The sequence below is a fragment of the Haliotis cracherodii genome, unplaced genomic scaffold (assembly GCF_022045235.1).
Source record: "Haliotis cracherodii isolate W230 unplaced genomic scaffold, xgHalCrac1.p SCAF_5, whole genome shotgun sequence".
Classification (NCBI taxonomy): Eukaryota; Metazoa; Mollusca; class Gastropoda; order Lepetellida; family Haliotidae; genus Haliotis; species Haliotis cracherodii.
Genome location: NW_027266308.1, coordinates 70,073,845 through 70,094,830, shown reverse-complemented (window position 1 = coordinate 70,094,830; position 20,986 = coordinate 70,073,845). Strand labels below are relative to the sequence as shown.

The 20,986-nt window shown below is 44.9% G+C and overlaps 2 protein-coding genes across 3 annotated transcripts; both read right to left on the bottom strand.

The window, feature by feature from the left end:
- Positions 1-150: 150 nt before the first annotated feature.
- LOC139443377 (ribosome-releasing factor 2, mitochondrial-like) lies at positions 151-20,986 on the bottom strand. Of its 2 annotated transcripts, XM_071224367.1 has the most exons (10): positions 20,981-20,986; positions 18,598-18,812; positions 18,246-18,374; positions 17,591-17,671; positions 15,353-16,149; positions 14,826-15,104; positions 13,692-13,825; positions 13,280-13,497; positions 4,908-5,074; positions 151-683 (listed from the first exon to the last, which is right to left on the bottom strand). In XM_071224367.1, the coding sequence occupies exons 2-10, from the start codon at positions 18,809-18,811 to the stop codon at positions 414-416; spliced, it is 2,289 nt and encodes a 762-aa protein (XP_071080468.1). In that variant the 5' UTR covers position 18,812; positions 20,981-20,986; the 3' UTR covers positions 151-413. The 2 variants fall into 2 exon arrangements, with proteins under 2 accessions (XP_071080468.1, XP_071080467.1); XM_071224366.1 differs by lacking the exon at positions 20,981-20,986 and having other exon boundaries at positions 18,598-19,139.
- Positions 8,022-9,461, bottom strand: LOC139442193 (axoneme-associated protein mst101(1)-like). Its single transcript, XM_071222981.1, has one exon. It carries the CDS (start codon positions 9,459-9,461, stop codon positions 8,022-8,024), a length of 1,440 nt encoding a protein of 479 aa, XP_071079082.1.

Here is a 20,986-nt window from a genome sequence, read left to right as displayed (position 1 = left end):
CTCTCATTTGAACTGTGATAACTTTTTATAAATAAAGTCTCAAAACAAGACTGTTCTTATTGGTTTGCCAGTTCCTACCAGAACAAACATCAGGCCAGTATGAGAACACATCTGAGGAAACAAGAAACAAAGCGAAAAATATGTACCAGTGTATTGCAATCTAGAATATACATAGTTTGATGTACAAATGTAAATGGCTTGGCAATATCACACAGCTCTGCTGGACTGGCCTTAGACCTGAATGTAGAACCAGGACCAGACTCAGACCAGCCACTAATGCACTATCTCTACAATCCTGTGACATGTAACCCTAACATTCAGAGGATTCATTATTCACACGTCCACCCTTATCAAACCAACAATTTTTAACAACATAACTGACATCCTTCACAACACCCCTGTATCAGACCGGGTCATCTATTTGGCACAAAACCTAGCACCTTCTCTATGGCCTTGTTCTGTTGCTGCACCGACATCAGTTCATAGTGAGAAAACTCCATGGACACCATGGCCGTACCAGAGGTGATGGTTCTTATGTCTGTGGAGTACCCCATCAGCTCAGCTAGGGGTGTCATTGTCTCCACCACCCTCACATCATCCCGGGGGGCGATGCTCTCGATGTGGCTCCTGCGCTGTGCCAGGTCAGACAACACAGAGTGAAGGTGATCCTCATCCGTAGAGATCTGCAACAGTCAAACATACCACTCCATCACTTATACCATCCCGTCACATACACCACTCCATCACATATACCACTCCATCACATACACCACGCCATCACTCATACAATTCTATCACTTATACCACGCCATCACTCATACCACTCCATCACAAATACCAATCCATCACATACACCACACCATCACTCATACCACTCCATCTCTCATACCACGCCATCACTCATACCTTGTACCTCTCCATCACTGGTACCACTCCACTCCATCTCTCATACCACGCCATCACTCATACCTTGTACCTCTCCATCACTCATACAACACCACTCCATCACTCATACCACGCCATCACTCATACCTCTCCATTACTCATACCTCTCCAACACCATACCACACCGCTCCATCAATCATACCATGACATCACTCATACCACACCACTCCATCACTCATACCATGACCTCACTCATACCACACCACTCCATCAATCATACCATGACCTCACTCATACCACTCCATCACTCATACCGCTCCGTCACTCATACCACTCCATCTCTCTAACCACTCCATCACTCATACCACTCCTTCACTAATACCACTCCATCACTCATACCACTCCGTCACTCATACCACTCCATATCTCATACCACTCTGTCACTCATACCACTCCATCACTCATACCACTCCTTCACTAATACCACTCCTTCACTCATACCACTCCGTCACTCATACCACTCCATCTCTAATACCACGCCATCACTCATACCACTCCATCTCTAATACCACGCCATCTCTCATACCACTCCGTCACTCATACCACTCCATCACTCATACCACTCTGTCACTCATACCACTCCATCTCTCATACCACTCTGTCACTCATACCACCATCACTCATACCACTCCATCACTCATACCACCCCATCACTCATACCACCCCATCACTCATACCACTCCTTCACTATTACCACTCCATCACTCATACCACTCCGTCACTCATACCACTCCATATCTCATGCCACCCCATCACTCATACCACTCCATCTTTAATACCACGCCATCTCTCATACCACTCCATCACTCATACCACTCCTTCACTAATACCACTCCATCACTCATACCACTCCGTCACTCATACCACTCCATCTCTCATACCACTCTGTCACTCATACCACTCCATCACTCATACCACTCCTTCACTAATACCACTCGATCACTCATACCACTCCGTCACTCATACCACTCCATCTCTAATACCACGCCATCACTCATACCACTCCATCTCTAATACCACGCCATCTCTCATACCACTCCGTCACTCATACCACTCCGTCACTCATACCACTCCATCACTCATACCACCCCATCACTCATACCACTCCATCACTCATACCACCCCATCACTCATACCACTCCTTCACTAATACCACTCCATCACTCATACCACTCCGTCACTCATACCACTCCATATCTCATCCCCCCCCATCACTCATACCACTCCATCTTTAATACCACGCCATCTCTCATACCACTCCGTCACTCATACCACTCCGTCACTCATACCACTCCATCTCTCATACCACCATCACTCAGACCACTCCATCACTCATACCACCCCATCACTCATACCACCCCATCACTCATACTACTCCATCACTCATACCACTCCATCTCTCATACCACCATCACTCAGACCACTCCATCACTCATACCACCCCATCACTCATACCACCCCATCACTCATACCACCCCATCACTCATACCACTCCATCACTCATACCACCCCATCACTCATACCACTCCATCACTCATACCACCCCATCACTCATACCACGCCATCTCTCATACCACGCGATCTCTCATACCACTCTGTCACTCATACCACCCCATCAGTCATACCACTCCATCACTCATACCACCCCATCACTCATACCACTCCGTCACTCATACCACTCCGTCACTCATACCACTCCATCTCTCATACCACCATCACTCAGACCACTTTATCACTCATACCACCCCATCACTCATACCACCCCATCACTCATACCACCCCATCACTCATACCACTCCATCACTCATACCACTCCATCTCTCATACCACCATCACTCAGACCACTCCATCACTCATACCACCCCATCACTCATACCACCCCATCACTCATACCACTCCATCACTCATACCACCCCATCACTCATACCACTCCATCACTCATACCACCCCATCACTCATACCACGCCATCTCTCATACCACGCGATCTCTCATACCACTCTGTCACTCATACCACCCCATCAGTCATACCACTCCATCACTCATACCACCCCATCACTCATAGCATGCCATCACTCATACCACGCCATCTCTCATACCAGTCACTCATACCACTCCATCTCTCATACCGCTCCATCACTCATACCACTGTCACTCATACCGCTCCGTCTCTAATACCACTCCATCTCTCATACCACTCTGTCACTCATACCGCTACCTCTCTCATACCACTCCATCTCTCATACCACTGTCACTCATACCACTCCATATCTCATACCACTCCATCACTCATACCACACCACTCCATCAATCATACCACTCCATCTCTCATACCACTGTCACTCATACCACTCCATCTCTCATACCATGACATCACTCATACCACTCCATCTCTCATACTGCTCCATCACTCATACCACACCACTCCATCAATCATACCATCTCACTCATACCACTCCATCAATCATACCGCTCCATCACTCATACCACTCCGTCTCTCATACCACTCCATCAATCATACCACTCCGTCACTCATACCACTCAGTCTCTCATACCACTCAGTCTCTCATACCACTCCATCTCTCATACCACTCCATCAATCATCCCACACCACTCCATCAATCATACCATGACCTCACTCATACCACTCCATCACTCATACCACCCCATCTCTAATACCACGCCATCTCTCATACCACTCCATCACTCATACCGCTCCGTCTCTCATACCACTCCATCTCTCATACCACTCTGTCACTCATACCGCTACCTCTCTCATACCACTCCATCTATCATACCACTGTCACTCATACCACTCCATATCTCATACCACTCCATCACTCATACCACACCACTCCATCACTCATACCACCCCATCACTCATACCACTCCATCACTCATACCACTCCATCACTCATACCACTCCGTCACTCATACCACTCCATCACTCATACAACTCCATCACTCCATCTCTCATACCACGCCATCTCTCATACCACTCCATCTCTCATACCACTCCATCACTCATACAACTCCATCACTCATACAACTCCATCTCTCATACAACTCCGTCACTCATACCACTCCGTCACTCATACCACTCCATCTCTCATACCACTCCATCAATCATACCACACCACTCCATCAATCATACCATGACCTCACTCATATCACTCCGTCACTCATACCACTCCATTACTCATACAACTCCATCTCTCATACCACGCCATCTCTCATACCACTCCATCTCTCATACCACGCCATCTCTCATACCACGCCATCTCTCATACCACGCCATCTCTCACACCACTCCGTCACTCATACCACTCCATCACTCATACAACTCCATCTCTCATACCACTCCATCACATATACCACTCCATCACTCATGTAGCACTAAATCCAAATCCAGCACTGGCTGTACGTCTATGTTGACAGTTAAAATGAAGGGGTTATTGCCATGAGCTTTTTACAACTTGTCCACACCTTCTTTTGAAATATTGGTCCATGTAACAGGTCCTTCAGGGTTCACAGACACCCAGTTCCAGCAATGCCTTGTCAGTCTCACCTGTAACTTCTTCATGGGTTCCAGCAGTGCCTCGTCAGACTCACTTGTAACTTCATTACGGGTTCCAGCAGTGCCTCCTCAGTCTCACCTGTAACTGCATTACGGGTTCCAGCAGTGCTCCGTCAGTCTCACCTGTAACTGCATTACGGATTCCAGCAGTGCCCCGTCAGTCTCACCTGTAACTGCATTACGGGTTCCAGCAGTGCCTCCTCAGTCTCACCTGTAACTTCATTACAGGCTCCAGCAATGCCTCGTCAGTCTCACCTGCAACTTCATTACGGGCTCCAGCAGTGCCTCGTCAGTCTCACCTGTAACTTCATTACAGGCTCCAGCAGTGCCCCGTCAGTCTCACCTGTAACTGCATTACGGGTTCCAGCAGTGCCTCGTCAGACTCACCTGTAACTTCATCATGGGCTCCAGGAGTGCTGCATCTGCATCCCGGAGGGCCTTGCTCACACACTGTGCTGCACAGGCTGACACCATTGCCAGGGACGTGCCCGGGCGGACCTGGAGGCTGTGGAGCCGGACCCGGACGTGGATCACGGGACAGTTGAGTACAGGACCTGCCGGGACAGACTGCTGCAGTACATTCCGTACACCCAGATGTGTGGCATCACATTTTGTTTGTTTGTTTGTTGCGTAACGCCACGTTCAACCATATTCCAGCTATATGACAGCGGTCTAAATAATGAAGTCTGGACCAGACAATCTGGTGATTGACATCATGAGCCTCATTCTACGCATTTGGGATACGACATTGAGCAACCAAGTCAGTGACCACCTGATCCTGTTAGTCGCCTCTTACGACAAGCCTATTATGGCAAGCATGGATTGCTTAAGACCCATTCTAACACAGGTCTTCAGGGGTCCGTGTGTCATCACAACAGAGATGTATATTATAATTACAGGGGGGGACGGGGACATCACTCAAACATCCCTTCATCTGCAGCTGTTGCCCTTTGAGTTTACAAATGAAAATTTAGAGTTTTGAATATAACTGATGTGAATGCATAAACTGAATAACTTAAATCCTAAAGTTCATTATTAGATGCCAATCAGATAGGCGAGGTGAAATGGGGTTTTTCCTTCAAGATCATTGCCCCTGTATAGTGTGTGTGGTTGCTAGTTTACTGCCCCAGCAAGGATGACCTACCCTGACACAGTATTAGCCCAGTCAAAATAGGATTTGACCCAAATTGGAGCAGTGGAACAGTGCCTTATTTGCATAAATTCAAAATGGCCACCATTCAAACTAATTGTGCTAGGGTTTGCCTGTGTCTCGGGATCTAAGACTAGTAGAGATTTAATTCTGGTGAATACACCCATGTTTTGGGGGTCAAAGAATTCAATTATAACAGTATTTTAATAGTTGGGTAATGTCTTAGTGCCTAATTTGCATAAATTAAAAATGGCGACCATTTTGAAATCATCAATTTTTTAGTATATCTTCGTAGGTGATGATGGCAGAGATGTAATTCTGGTGTCTACACCCATGTTTTCAGTGTCAAAGAATTCAATTATAAAAATATTGCAATAGTTGGATCATTTCTTTATGCCTAATTTGCATAAATTCAAAATGGTGGCCATTTTGAAACCATTAACAAAATATTAGGATCTGATACCGGCACCTAATTGAGACCTAATTCTGGTGTCTATACACATATTTTTTGGTAAAAGACTCCAAGTTTAACAGTATTTATATCATTGGTTCCTTTCATAATGCTTAATTTGCATAAATTTAAACTGACAGCCATTTTGAAACCACCATTGACTGTAATATTTCAGTGTCTAACATATTTGTGGTCTCTACACCCCATTTACAGGGTCAGACAACTCCTTAATGATAGTACTTTAGTAGTGAGGCATTTTGGTACACCTCCTTTCAATTTCTCAGATACTGTATTAGCTTACTGCATGTTTTAGTCACCAATGTCATCTTCGCTTTCTTCAAGGACTGCGCTGACATTTTAACATACACCTCTACACACGTCACATCCGTTGGTACACTCAAGACCATTTGCTCTGCAGGTACACTGCCTGTTGCTACAAGCACTTGCACCTTATTACATTCAGGAGATTTTAGGGGCTTCTTCTTTGTCTGTAAGAACAGGAATGTACTTCCCAGCTTTCTCACACCAACCCCACTCAGTAGGTTTGCATCTCATCTCCATCCCCCGTCCACTGCTGTACTTGCAAGTAGACCCGCATAGTGTGACAATTAGCTGCTGCTGAGGAAGGACTTCTGGTTTCACACATGTACAACTGCTGACTTTCTGCTGGAATCGCTGGAGGCAAAGAAAATCCAATTTATCATCAGGCTTGCCTTTGTACAAGGTAACTAGTAACTTCTTTGAGTGGCATTTAGAAGTTGGTGTGATGAAGTAAGACGAGTTCTATGGATGAACAACTTCTTTATTACAATTAGTGCGACGTTTCGGTGTAGATCTACACCGAAACGTCGCACTAATTGTAATAAAGAAGTTGTTCATCCATAGAACTCGTCTTACACCAAGGTAACTAGTGCTTTCTCTCCTGCAGCTATAATATCGGCCGTGGTGCTGTTTGGATTTCCAAATCTCTCAGCCTGTTAGTGCGAACCTTGTTAGTGCGAATCAGGTTCAGTGCAACTCCCTTTCCAACACCGTGAAAGTGCTTTGAGAACAGCTATGTTCCAACATCTTGGCTGCTTCTTTGCACCATAGTGAGGTTTGGGTCTAAGGTACAAATTTGTTGTGGGGGAGCTCAGTGTTGAAGCAGAACAGAACAAGGATATCTTTGTCATCTGAAACGACAACCATTGGCTTTCTTGTTGTCTCAGCAGTGTCAATGGCAGTCTGCACAGTTAGTAGATCAGCATCTGCCCCAGCATGGTCTGTGCGACATCCATGATGTTATACATGTTCATCAAACAAGATGATGAACTTCAGCTTATTATCCTTGTTGGAAAGAAAGTCCTGCTTCTTTCCATTGAAGACCATAGACCCTGAGACTTGTACAGGGGCTCCAACACGTGGTCATGCTCTTCGCTGATGCGTTGTATCCTTGTTGCTTGGACCGCTGAGATAACCATCAAATACCATGACTGGCTTACCATAGTGTCTAGTCACATACCTGACATACTGCTCACATATCTCATCATATTTTGACCCTCGGCTCCATATTATTCTGTGAAGCAAAGCTCCTCCATCTTGGACATACTGCACATCTCCAGGCGGTATGGACATTCCTGGAGGCATCAGACTCCAAATTGCATTAGCAAGTTGAACAGTTTTTGCTAGGCGTGGAGTTCACTTATTCTGGAAGAGCGCCGGCGCATAACTACATAGCTCATATTGGAATGCTTCTGATAGGCTGTTGTGACGTGTTCCCAATGTGATAAGTCTCTGAAAGAGCAGCTGGGGATCTATTTGAACCATTCCCTCTTTTGTTTTTACTGCACTGCTATCAGATAAGGTGACAGCTTGATCCTTCCTCCTGAATGTATATTCTGCAACATGTTTTCTAATAATATCATGCAAGATCTTCTCTTGCAGAGTTCACATCGACAGTGTCATCAGCTGTTACACGGGAGCCCTCTGTGTCTGCCATGTCCTTCTTCTGTCTTGCCTCGGACATATCCTTCTTCTGTCTTGCCTCGGACATATCCTTCTTCTGTCTTGCCTCGGACATATCCTTCTTCTGTCTTGCCTCGGACATATCCTTCTTCTGTCTTGTCTCGGACATATCCTTCTGTCTTGCCTCGGACATATCCTTCTTCTGTCTTGTCTCGGACATATCCTTCTTCTGTCTTGCCTCGGACATATCCTTCTTCTGTCTTGCCTCGGACATATCCTTCTGTCTTGCCTCGGACATATCCTTCTTTTGTCTTGCCTCGGACATATCCTTCTTCTGTCTTGCCTCGGACATATCCTTCTTTTTCTTTCTTGCCTCGGACATATCTTTCTTCTGTCTTGCCTCAGACATATCCTTCTTTTTCTTTCTTGCCTCGGACATATCCTTCTTCTGTCTTGCCTCGGACATATCCTTCTTTTGTCTTGCCTCGGACATATCCTTCTTCTGTCTTGCCTCGGACATATCCTTCTTTTTCTTTCTTGCCTCGGACATATCCTTCTTCTGTCTTGCCTCGGACATATCCTTCTTCTGTCTTGCCTCGGACATATCCTTCTTCTGTCTTGTCTCGGACATATCCTTCTTTTTCTTTCTTGCCTCGGACATATCCTTCTTCTGTCTTGCCTCGGACATATCCTTCTTTTGTCTTGCCTCGGACATATCCTTCTGTCTTGCCTCGGACATATCCTTCTGTCTTGCCTTAGACATATCCTTCTGTCTTACCTCGGACATATCCTCCTTCCGTCTTGCCTCAGACATATCCTTCTTCTGTCTTACCTCGGACATATCCTCCTGTCTTGCCTCAGACATATCCTTCTGTCTTGCCTCGGACATATCCTTCTTCTGTCTTGCCTCAGACATATCCTTCTGTCTTGCCTCGGACATATCCTTCTGTCTTGCCTCGGACATATCCTTCTGTCTTGCCTCAGACATATCCTTCTTCTGTCTTACCTCGGACATATCCTCCTGTCTTGCCTCAGACATATCCTTCTTCTGTCTTGCCTCGGACATATCCTTCTTCTGTCTTGCCTCAGACATATCCTTCTTCTGTCTTGCCTCAGACATATCCTTCTTCTGTCTTGCCTCGGACATATCCTTCTGTCTTGCCTCGGACATATCCTCCTTCTGTCTTGCCTCGGACATATCCTCCTTCTGTCTTGCCTCGGACATATCCTTCTTCTGTCTTGCCTCGGACATATCCTTCTTCTGTCTTGCCTCGGACATATCCTTCTTCTGTCTTGCCTCGGACATATCCTTGTGTTGGTCCTTATTCTCTTTATGCTCTGGTCCCTCATCATGCTGCTCACTGGTCATGTACTTTACCGATGTGAACTCCTGCATGGCCAAGTTGACCTCAGAACTGGCATTACATGGTAACTGTCACACTAAACGCTGTGTCTCGGTCATACCATGACCTCTTGTAAGGCCACCAGTAGTACTTCTCATCAGTACCTGTTCAGTAAGTAAATCTTCAGAGAGCCCAGCCCAGTATCTATCTGACCTTCTACCTACCATTTTGCAAGTGCTGGTAAACTTCTTTATGCTGTTTCTAAAGGTTTTCCATCTTGCTCAGGTAGATAGGAACAGATTAAGTGTAGTTTGGGTAGGGAGCCGCTGCCAGATATGGTAACATATCTTTCATTGACTTCAGATGTAGGTTCCAATTACCAGTCCATTCAGCTTTGATGTACTGTTGTAGGATGCCTACCATGTCTGTATACTGCAGCCACATAATAGTAGTGCTGCTTTCAGTTGTTGATTAAAGTCTTGCTGCACCTGAAAATCCTGTAAACTCTCGATGGTAATAGACCCAGCCATCAGGTCATCATAGAGTTTACCAGCAGTTATCGGGATTTATTACCCACGTGGTGAAGATACAGGTGGTAAGATACTAAATCCGTACGTCACACGTGTGTCGTACAAGGTTGACCTTGTTTTATTCTTTTTGATTGGATAACCGTGACCTCTGTCACACCGGGACTACTTTTTTCATTCATAAAAAATCGCGAGACGTCATTCATTTTGCGATTACAAGGCAGAACTGAAGAAATTCATGAGAACGAGAGATATTTACAAACACTTTATTAAACCAAACAAGATAGTCACACGCATCAAATTCGGTTTGCATTCTATATACGTTATGCATTGAGCTCCTACAGACATATAATCGAGCTAGATCTATAAATCGATTTACAATGTACGACTGCCGATCGAGCGCGTCCCTTGAGCATGACGCACCCGACCATTTTCGCAACTTTCAATTTGATTTAACGTAAACGGATAAGCGTGGTGAAATGAAGTCTGTTTAAACTATCTGGACAGATATCTTAACTTACTTGGGATGATCCGGTTGTGCCATCGGTGTCCCCTTTGAAGCGTATTTTATGGCGCTGTTTCGGGAGGTGTTGTTCATGAATTTACGAACACGACAGAACGACCAGATCACTTGAAGTTCACAGTTCCGATACAAATCATTCGAAAACTCCGTGGAAGTGTGCTTGACTTCTGATTTTGTGGCCCCAAACATCCCAAATGTGAACAGTAACATTCCCTGTCTCTAGCGTAAAACGCTGTGAGTGGATCGCGGTTGTCTTTTCTTATTCCGACCTTGCCCTTCGATCGTTCGAAGTTGTCACTGACATGCAAGCAGATTTGAGTTTGTTGATTTTCACGTCTTCAGTATAGAGTGGTACAGTTAACATGAATGTCTTTGGCGAACAGTCTGATTTCCCTCCTCCAAAATGGTACGGACATGATATAAATTCAGCTGATAGATCAAGGAAACCGAACCATTTTGATTGCACAGACGGGACCCCAGCAGTGTGATGCGTGTGACTGTTGGTCCGACATTCAAAGCGCGGCGCTAATGTGACATTTCAAATTTTCTTATTGGTGTCCTGCGTACTAACAACATGGCGCTTGAATTACCATAAGTTGAAGACTTTCTTCCAAAAGGATCTTGCGCGTCGGTGCTGGTTTGTTTGCAAACAGAACAGCAGGCGCATGTTGTTAATGCGTATCCATAAACATGTCAACAATGCCCATATTTGGTCATATATCAATATTCAACCGCAACCAGATTTTGCAACCGGTTTCAGTTTGGTCTGTCAACGAACGAAAGTTGTTATGTATTTACACTTAAATATATATTTAACGTGGGTAATAAATAAAATACCACACTCATTCTCGTTAGATACCATTTTTACGAAACTCGTGAACTTTCTATGGTATCTGACCTCGCTTTCGCTCGGTCAGATACCATAGAAAGTCCACTCGTGTCGTAAAAATGGTATCTAACGAGAATTAGTGTAGTATTCTCTATATATGGCATTGGTGCATAAGTTGCATTTTCACATGAAGAATCTGAGGTAGTTCCTTCTGGATCATCAAACCCTGTAGAATCATCTACCGGCATTTGCAGCACGTTCTGCGCCTCACTACTACCTTCTGATTCTTGATCTGCTGTGCCATCTCCTTGATCACTGTCCTGATGAACAATACCATCTGGCATTGACACATTGGATGCCTTAGTGGTAACTAGCACAGATTCCAGGAGACTTTCACCCGGTGCTTCTGCTGCAGATGTATCTGTGCTTTCAGAACCTTTCTGGGCTGTTGTAACACACACTGAGATGGAATGCTTAATGCATAAGATACTAGCATAGCAAGCAGGGCTCCAACTACAAGTAAGTGTGCATGTACAGTCCTAGAAATCGCTTTACCACTTAATATGTGCACGACTGTGTTGCTTGCATATATGCCCTCTAGCAATTCTTTCAGACCTGAGTCTACCATAAGACGTCCTACTGCACTCACAAAGCTCATTTCTGTGTGAAAGCCACCCATTCTAAGTACAATGTCCTTTATCTCGCGGTTCTTGGAGACACTTTCTTGAATTATCAGAGCTTTCAAATGTTAGAATTGGTGCGACATTGTACTGCCTGGCATGTGAAGTAACAAAGAGTACAAACAGGTCATGACAGTTGGTTCCATGTCAATCATCGGCAGAAATTGTATGGATGATTTCCCTGGAAACTCACCCTTATGCACCAACTGCATCACCACTGACCAGAGAGGGTGAGGTGATTGGAGAGGCAAAGCTATGCTCCACATGAGATCAACATTTCCACATGCATCCTCAGCAAGATGATCTTGTAACTTTCCATGTCATATTGACTGCAGACCATCAGACCATTGATCTCAAAGCGACTATGGACGCCATTTTGAATTTATACAACTTTGGCATGAAGAAACGATTCAATAATGTAAATACTGTTATAATTACATTCCTTGACCAAATAACATTGGTACAGACACCAGAATTAGGTCTCTACCAGACTCAGATCCCGAGATATATCGTCAAAAAATGGTTTCAAAATGTCCGCCATTTTGAATTTATGCAAATTAGGCACTAAGAAATGAGTCAATAATGTAAACACTGTTATGATCAAATTCCTTAACCCCCCAAATATGGGTGTAGACACCAGAATTAAATCTCTACCTATCCTAGGTCCCGAGATATAGCAAAAACCCAGCAAAATTAGTTTGAATAGCGGCCATTTTGAACATATGCAAATTAGGCACTGTTCCACTACTCTGATTTTGGTAAACTTTTGATATGTTGTTAAGTGAGCAATTGCAGGTTATATGCAGGTAAAATGGTTTCTGTTTTGGGTTGACCCCCTTTTTGTCATATTTTGACTGGACTATATACTGACTCCTAGCCGACAAGACCTTGTTTTATCCACTTAATGCTGAGGGCCAGGCAGGGTTACAACAAGTACCATTTTTAACATCTTAATAATGCAGACTGGGATCACACCACCGACTTTCCACACTCAGGGGCAGACGCTCTACTAGACCACGGAGCAGCACCAATCAGATATTATATCAACTTGTTCTACATCTAAATCTCTTGACAAAACTTATATTCTAGACTATTCCCAAACAATAATTGATAACTTCTTAAATTCACATCAATAGGCAACATTATGTGTAAGTACAATATGTTAAGGCTAGATACCAGTGCTAGATACTAGAGCTCTTACCATCATGAACCTAAACATTATCAAAAGGTCATCTATACAAATATTTGTGGTGGCCCACATCAACTTGTAGAGCGGCTAATTCAGAGAGCAAAGACCCAACATACACCCTACCGTTCTGCAGTGAGGATCTGATGCCACTCTCCACGGCCTTCAACTGGGGGCGCTTTGGCTGAAAGTGATGGTCCCTGAACAACACCAGCTCCACGTGTTTAAAGTCCTGGGTGTCGATGTCTGGGTGCACGGACAGTTTCATGAACACCTGGTGGCGCCGCTCCCCCACAGTTCTGTCAAGGGTGTCCTCAACCTCAGCCTCCACTGATAATGTCTCTCTGAGGAACACAAACTAATATCTTTATTATACACATTTTAAGGTTATTACAAGAACCATTGACTTTCATACTTTAATAGTTTTGAACACTGAAAATGTAAAGCATATATTCATACTGCAGTTTATCAGGCATGACCATATCACATGGCACACAAGCTACATTCACACCAGGAACTCTAGATGGATGACACCGACCTGTACGCGACCTGGAGGGGTCCAATCTCGGCCTCGATGCGGTACTCCTTGAGGATGCGGGACCGGATGACGTCAAGATGAAGTTCCCCCATCCCCAACAGAATAGTCTGCCCTGTTTCCTGATTCAACTCAACCTGCAACACACAGGTCATGTATAAAACACAGGTCATATAAAGAACAGGTCATGTATAGAACACAGGTCGTATATAGAACACAGGTCATGTATAGAACACAGGTCGTGTATAGAACACAGGTCATATATAGAACAGGTCATGTATACAACACAGGTCGTGTATAGAACACAGGTCGTATATAGAACAGGTCATGTATAGAACACAGGTCGTATATAGAACAGGTCATATATTGAACACAGGTCATGTATACAACACAGGTCGTTTTATAGAACACAGGTCATGTATAGAACACAGGTCGTGTATAGAACACGGGTCATATATAGAACAGGTCATGTATAGAACACAGGTCGTGTATAGAACACAGGTCGTGTATACAACACAGGTCATGTATACAACACAGGTCATGTATACAACACAGGTCATGTATAGAACACAGGTCGTGTATAGAACACAGGTCATGTAAAGAAAACACAGGCAATGCATACAACATAGGCCATGTATACAACACTGGCCATGTATACAACACACAGGTCATGTAGAGAACACAGAGGTCATGTATACAACAGGTCGTGTATTCAACAGGTCATGTATACAACACAGAGGTCATGTATACAACACAGAGGTAATGTATAGTACTCACACGCCATGTCTACAACACAGAGGTCATGTATACAACAGAGAGGTCATGTATAGAACACACAGGGCATGTATTATACACAGGTCATGTATACAACAGAGAGGTCATGTATAGAACACACAGGGCATGTATTCAACACAGAGGTCATGTATACAACACAGAGGTCATGTATACAACACACAGGTCATGTATAGAACACAGGGCATGTATTCAACACTCAGGTCATGTATAGAACACACAGGGCATGTATTCAACACACAGGTCATGTATACAACACACAGGGCATGTATTCAACACAGGGCATGTATACAACACACAGGTAGGTCCTCCCTTACCCCCTCTGTCACCATGGTAACCCTATACCTTCAAACTTGGGTCCTCTTTCTGAAGGCAATCCAAGGCCATGTCCAGCTGTCTCTGAGCTGCCATTGTCGGGGGTTCGATGGAGCAGAAGAAGACAGGATCAGGAATATCCAGCCCTGCCAGCACAGGGAGCCCACTGTCCCCATCCAGGTGGTCGTCCCCTTCACTATTGCTGTTGGATGCATCAGTCAGCCCCGCCTTGTGTCTGTGTGCCCTGTATGTCCGTGCTGCAGCGTTGGCCGTCTTCTGCGTGTTGGTGATGGTGTCTCCGGTGTACGTCTGTGGGGAACGAAACGCACAACTTGATTTAATATTCCCTGTCCCTGAACATGCTCACAAAGCTTTACAATAATTACATGAAGTCTTCCAGGTGACCACTTGTTCCTCGGTCATCTATCACTACAAAACTACAGTTAAATGTGGACCTACTGATCTGCTCATTCATCATCAGAACAACACATACATGTACCAGTGTCACCTTCATAGTGGGGTCACCGACAACAGACAAGTCAAGTAAAGAGGGGCACCTGCTTGAGTCCTGCCACCAGGACGATGTTGCCAGCCGATGCTGTGGACATGTCATGGAAGTCGTTGGCATACACTTGCAGCAGTCGGCTCGTCTTCTCCGTCACACCACGGTTGATGTTGTACACAGACTCCCCACTCTTCATCATCCCTGAATACATTCGCAGAAACGTCAGGGGACCTCGCTGTTTCTCATGAATGACCTTAAAAGCCAGAGCACAGAGGTCACTTCCATAGTGCTCAGCAAACCCATAGCTGACCTCATTGGGACTGGGCAGGTAGCGGATGATGGCATCCAGGAGAGGCTGCACTCCCTTGTTCTTGAAGGAGGCTCCACACAGCACCGGAACCAAATGCTGCTTCACCGTGCAAAGTTTGATGGCATTGTGCAGCACAGACTGGGGAATGTTCCTTATGTCATCAGACAGAACAAGTTCTGCCAGCCTGTCATCAAAATCAGAAAGCTGACCAATCAAATTGTTTCTCTCATTCAGAGCAGTTTCGTACAAGGGATCGGACTCAGGGAGCGGGCTTTGTTCATACACAGCACCATCAGGACATGTGCTTGTGTCCCAAACCTGCCTCTCCATACTGACCAGGTCAATGACCCCATGGAAGCCTCGCTCCGCCCCAAGTGGCAACTGCAGCACCATGGGCTGCACCTTCAGTTTGTGAGTGAGTGAGTTGAGACACAGATGTAGGTCGGCTCCACGCTTGTCCATCTTGTTCAGGTACACCATCCTCGGGAGGCGGTAGCGGTCCGCTTGTCTCCACAAGGTCAGGGTCTGGGCCTCCACTCCTGTCAATATGAGACAACATGGTGGCTTCATGCAGAAACATCAACTGGGAACTGACTCATGTGACTTCACTTTTTTCTCTTGTTTGTACACACATATACATGTTCACACACAGACACAATTATGTTCATGCACAGACACACATGCATGCACACCCACACACGCAGACAAACACATGCATGCACATGTAGACACACAGACACACACATGCATGCACACCCACACACGCAGACAAACACATGCATGCACACAAGCAAACACATGTGCACAAACACACATAGACACACACATGCATGCGCAGACACACATATGCACAGACACACAGACACACACATGCATGCACATGCAAACACACATGCTATACTTCCAACAACAGCACACTCACCAGCTGAAGCATCCAAGATGGCAACTGCTCCATCTCATGTGACTTCACAGACACACACACACATGTATCTTCATGCGCAGACACACACATGTATGCACACACACACGCAGACAAACACATGCATGCACATGTAGACACACAGACACACACATGCATGCACACAGACACACATGCAAGCAGACAAACAGACACACACATGCATGCAAACGAACAAACACATGTGCACACACACAGAAAAACACATGCATGAACACAAACACACATGCATGCACACACACATGCACCCACAGAAACACACTTGCACACACACACGTGCAGACATATGCATGCACACAGACACAAGCATGCACATGTACAGACACACTCACGCATGCACAGACACACATGCACCCACACACACGTACAGACACATGCATGCACACAGACACAAGCATGCACACGTACAGACACACATGCATGCACACAAATACACATGCATGCACACACACATGCACCCACAGACACACATGCATGCACACAGACACAAGCATGCACACGTACAGACACACTCATGCATGCACACAGACACAAGCATGCACACGTACAGACACACTCATGCATGCACAGAGACACAAGCATGCACACGTACAGACACACATGCATGCACAGAGACACATGCAAGCACACAAACACACATGCATGCACACACACATGCACCCAGACACAAATGCACACACACACGTAGACACACTCATGCATGCACACAGACACACATGCATGCACACAAACACACATGCATGCACACACACATGCACCCAGACACACACGTAGACACACTCATGCATGCACACAAACACACATGCATGCACACAAACACACATGCATGCACACACACATGCACCCAGACACACATGCACACACACACGTAGACACACTCATGCATGCACACAGACACACATGCATGCACACAGACACACACATTCACACACATGCACACAGACACACATGCATGCACACAGACACACACATGCATGCATATGCAAACACACATGCTATACTTCCAACAACAGCACACTCACCAGCTGAAGCATCCAAGATGGCAACTGCTCCATCCAGCACCCTCAGGGACCTCTCCACCTCCACTGTGAAGTCCACATGGCCTGAAACACCATCACTGACATCACCTGTAAATCGACTGAAATGCGACTCCCCCACCCAGTGACCACGTTTATGTTGACATAGAAACGTTGTTGCCCCAGACAACAACAGGCTGCATCCTTGACCCATAAATTCATTAAGTGAGCTTTGAGTGAAAGACAACAAGTGTAGGGTTATACCTGGAAACATGGATGACAACATGGAAGTAGTAATCGTATTATCCATGCAATCTTTCCAAATAACCACACCTGATGGGCCTCCACTGTTTTTTTCGTCTGTTTTTAGGTTGAAGATATTAATTAACATGGGCCCTTTGTAATATCGCAATCTTCACAGATCAGGGCTAACTAAAAAGTTTCAGAAATGAGGATAGATAGTGTCTCAATGTTTATTTACGCCATCCTTAACAACAGTAAGCGAGTCTCGTCACGCTCAGTTGCGTTAGCGAGCAAATCAACTCACGTCAGCTAGTGAGCCCTAGCGGGCAGTGTTAGACAGCCACGAAGAAGCCCAAGATAAGTGCCCCTTTAAAAATGCTTGACCTGTCAGACTGGTTCTATCCTGCCCGGTACCCACCTGGTGTGTCGATGAGGTTGATGCGGTGATGTTGCCAGGGGAACGTGATGGCAGCAGAGGTGATGGTGATGCCGCGGTCGCGTTCTTGATCCATGTAGTCCATGACGGTGTCTCCACTGTCCACATTTCCTAAACAGTCCCACAAGAAAAGACGAAACAAATGACATGATTAAAACTTAATTGAGGCTCATCAAATATCAGCTAACAGACAACTACTCTGTTAACGAAGTGATTTGTTATGACAAGCGTGACACTCTGACATTCATTTTGAATGACACATCAATGAAACAGTCAATATACTAACACGCTTTCAAGACTGATGGATGAATAATATGTCAACATGCAACTTTACCTATGTGTGACGAATATCCGGAATAGAACAGCATCCTCTCTGTGGTAGTTGTTTTGCCCGCGTCAATGTGAGCCATGATTCCGATGTTCCTGATCTTGGACATGTCATCGTGGTCAGCGGCTTGGTAGCACCGCACGAAGGACCGAGGGACAGGACCCCGCAACCCAAACAGGGCCCCCTTTGCAGCCAAACCCGAGGAAGAAAACACCATCATCCTGATGTTGTGCAACATGTTTAAAAATTAACAAGCAGCTACATATCATGTTCTTCATAAAATATTCTGAAAGTCGCTATGTTAACGGATGGTGACTGTGTACGATCATGTTGAACCTGCATATCATGCCGCTTTCATGGGGGCTGCCATCTTGGGTTCATAGAAAAAGTTGGAATGAGAAATGGCAGAAATCAAGGCGTGTTGAGTTGGGTTTGTTTATTTGTTGTTTACAGCCCCACTCAGCAATATTCCAGCTATATCACGGCGTAACAAATGTTATAATTTGAGATAACACTTTCTTACGAAAGTACAGATTCCAGTACCCATCCATGATTCGAACCCACACCCACACCCACACTCTTACAATAAAACATATAGGTTGCTGGGGGCCTATACCCCAGCCGCCTTTCATTGTAACTGCTACTAGCACTTCACAGTTGCTAACAAAGATGTAGAAGTAGTAGGTCATATTTCCTGGATCGGGTGAACACCAATGAACACCCTTTCATTATGACTAAACACGTATGTCTGCGATGCAATGCCATTGAACAACTTGTAACTAAACACGTATATCTGAGAGGCAATGAACACCTAGACTAAACATGTATATCTGCGAGGCAACGAACACCTTTTGACACGTATGCATGTCTGCGATGTAACGAACACCTTAATGAATAAACACTATGTCTGCGATGCAACGAACACCTTTTGACTAAACACGTATGTCGGCAATGTAATGAACACTTTATAACTAAACACGTATGTCGGCAATGTAATGAACACGATATAACTAAACACGTATGTCGGCAATGTAATGAACACCCTTTGACTAAACACGTATGTCGGCAATGTAATCAACACTTTATAACTAAACACGTATGTCGGCAATGTAATCAACACGTTATAACTAAACATGTATGTCAGCAATGTAATGACCACGTTATAACTAAACACGTATGTCGGCAATGTAATGAACACCCTTTGACTAAACACGTATGTCGGCAATGAAATGAACACGTTATAACTAAACACGTATGTCGGCAATGTAATGAACACTTTATAACTAAACACGTATGTCGGCAATGTAATGAACACTTTATAACTAAACACGTATGTCGGCAATGTAATGAACACTTTATAACTAAACACGTATGTCGGCAATGTAATGAACACCCTTTGACTAAACACGTATGTCGGCAATGAAATGAACACGTTATAACTAAACACGTATGTCGGCAATGAAATGAACACGTTATAACTAAACACGTATGTCGGCAATGTAATGAACACCCTTTGACTAAACACGTATGTCGGCAATGAAATGAACACGTTATAACTAAACACGTATGTCGGCAATGTAATGAACACGTTATAACTAAACACGTATGTCGGCAATGTAATGAACACGGTATAACTAAACACGTATGTCGGCAATGTAATGAACACCCTTTGACTAAACACGTATGTCGGCAATGAAATGAACACGTTATAACTAAACACGTATGTCGGCAATGAAATGAACACGTTATAACTAAACACGTATGTCGGCAATGAAATGAACACGTTATAACTAAACATGTATATCTTTGATACAAGTGGAGATACAGTTTCATGATTTGATTTGCACAGAGACGATGATTCGAGCGGCATTATGCAGACATGCTTGTCTGTTTTCTGAATTACGCACGTCAGCACGACATGTTTGGGCTGCAAGAGGCAAAGGTGGCCCAGTCGTCGAAGGCGCCGCAATTCGCTGTGCCTATCATCGTGGGTTCGAATCCCGGTTCGCCCCGATAATGTTTCTAGATTTGTCAGCACCATACCCGTGCTCGTGGGTTTCACCAAAGTGGTAAACGTATGAGACCTGCATCACTTCGGGCTTTCCTCCCAAATAAGCTGACATGCCGCGATATAACTGGAATACTGTCCAAAGTGGCATTTAAGCTAACTGACTGACAGAGTGACATTGACTCACTCACTCACTCACTCACTCACTCGCTGACTTGGTTGATTCATGTCATTGTATCCCAATTGCGAGGATTGATGCTCATGATGTCAATCACTGGATTGTCTGGTTCAGACTCGATTATTTACAGACCGCCGTCATATAGCTGGAATATAGCTGAGTGCGGCGTTAAACAAAAAACAAACAAATACACACTCACTCACTGACTG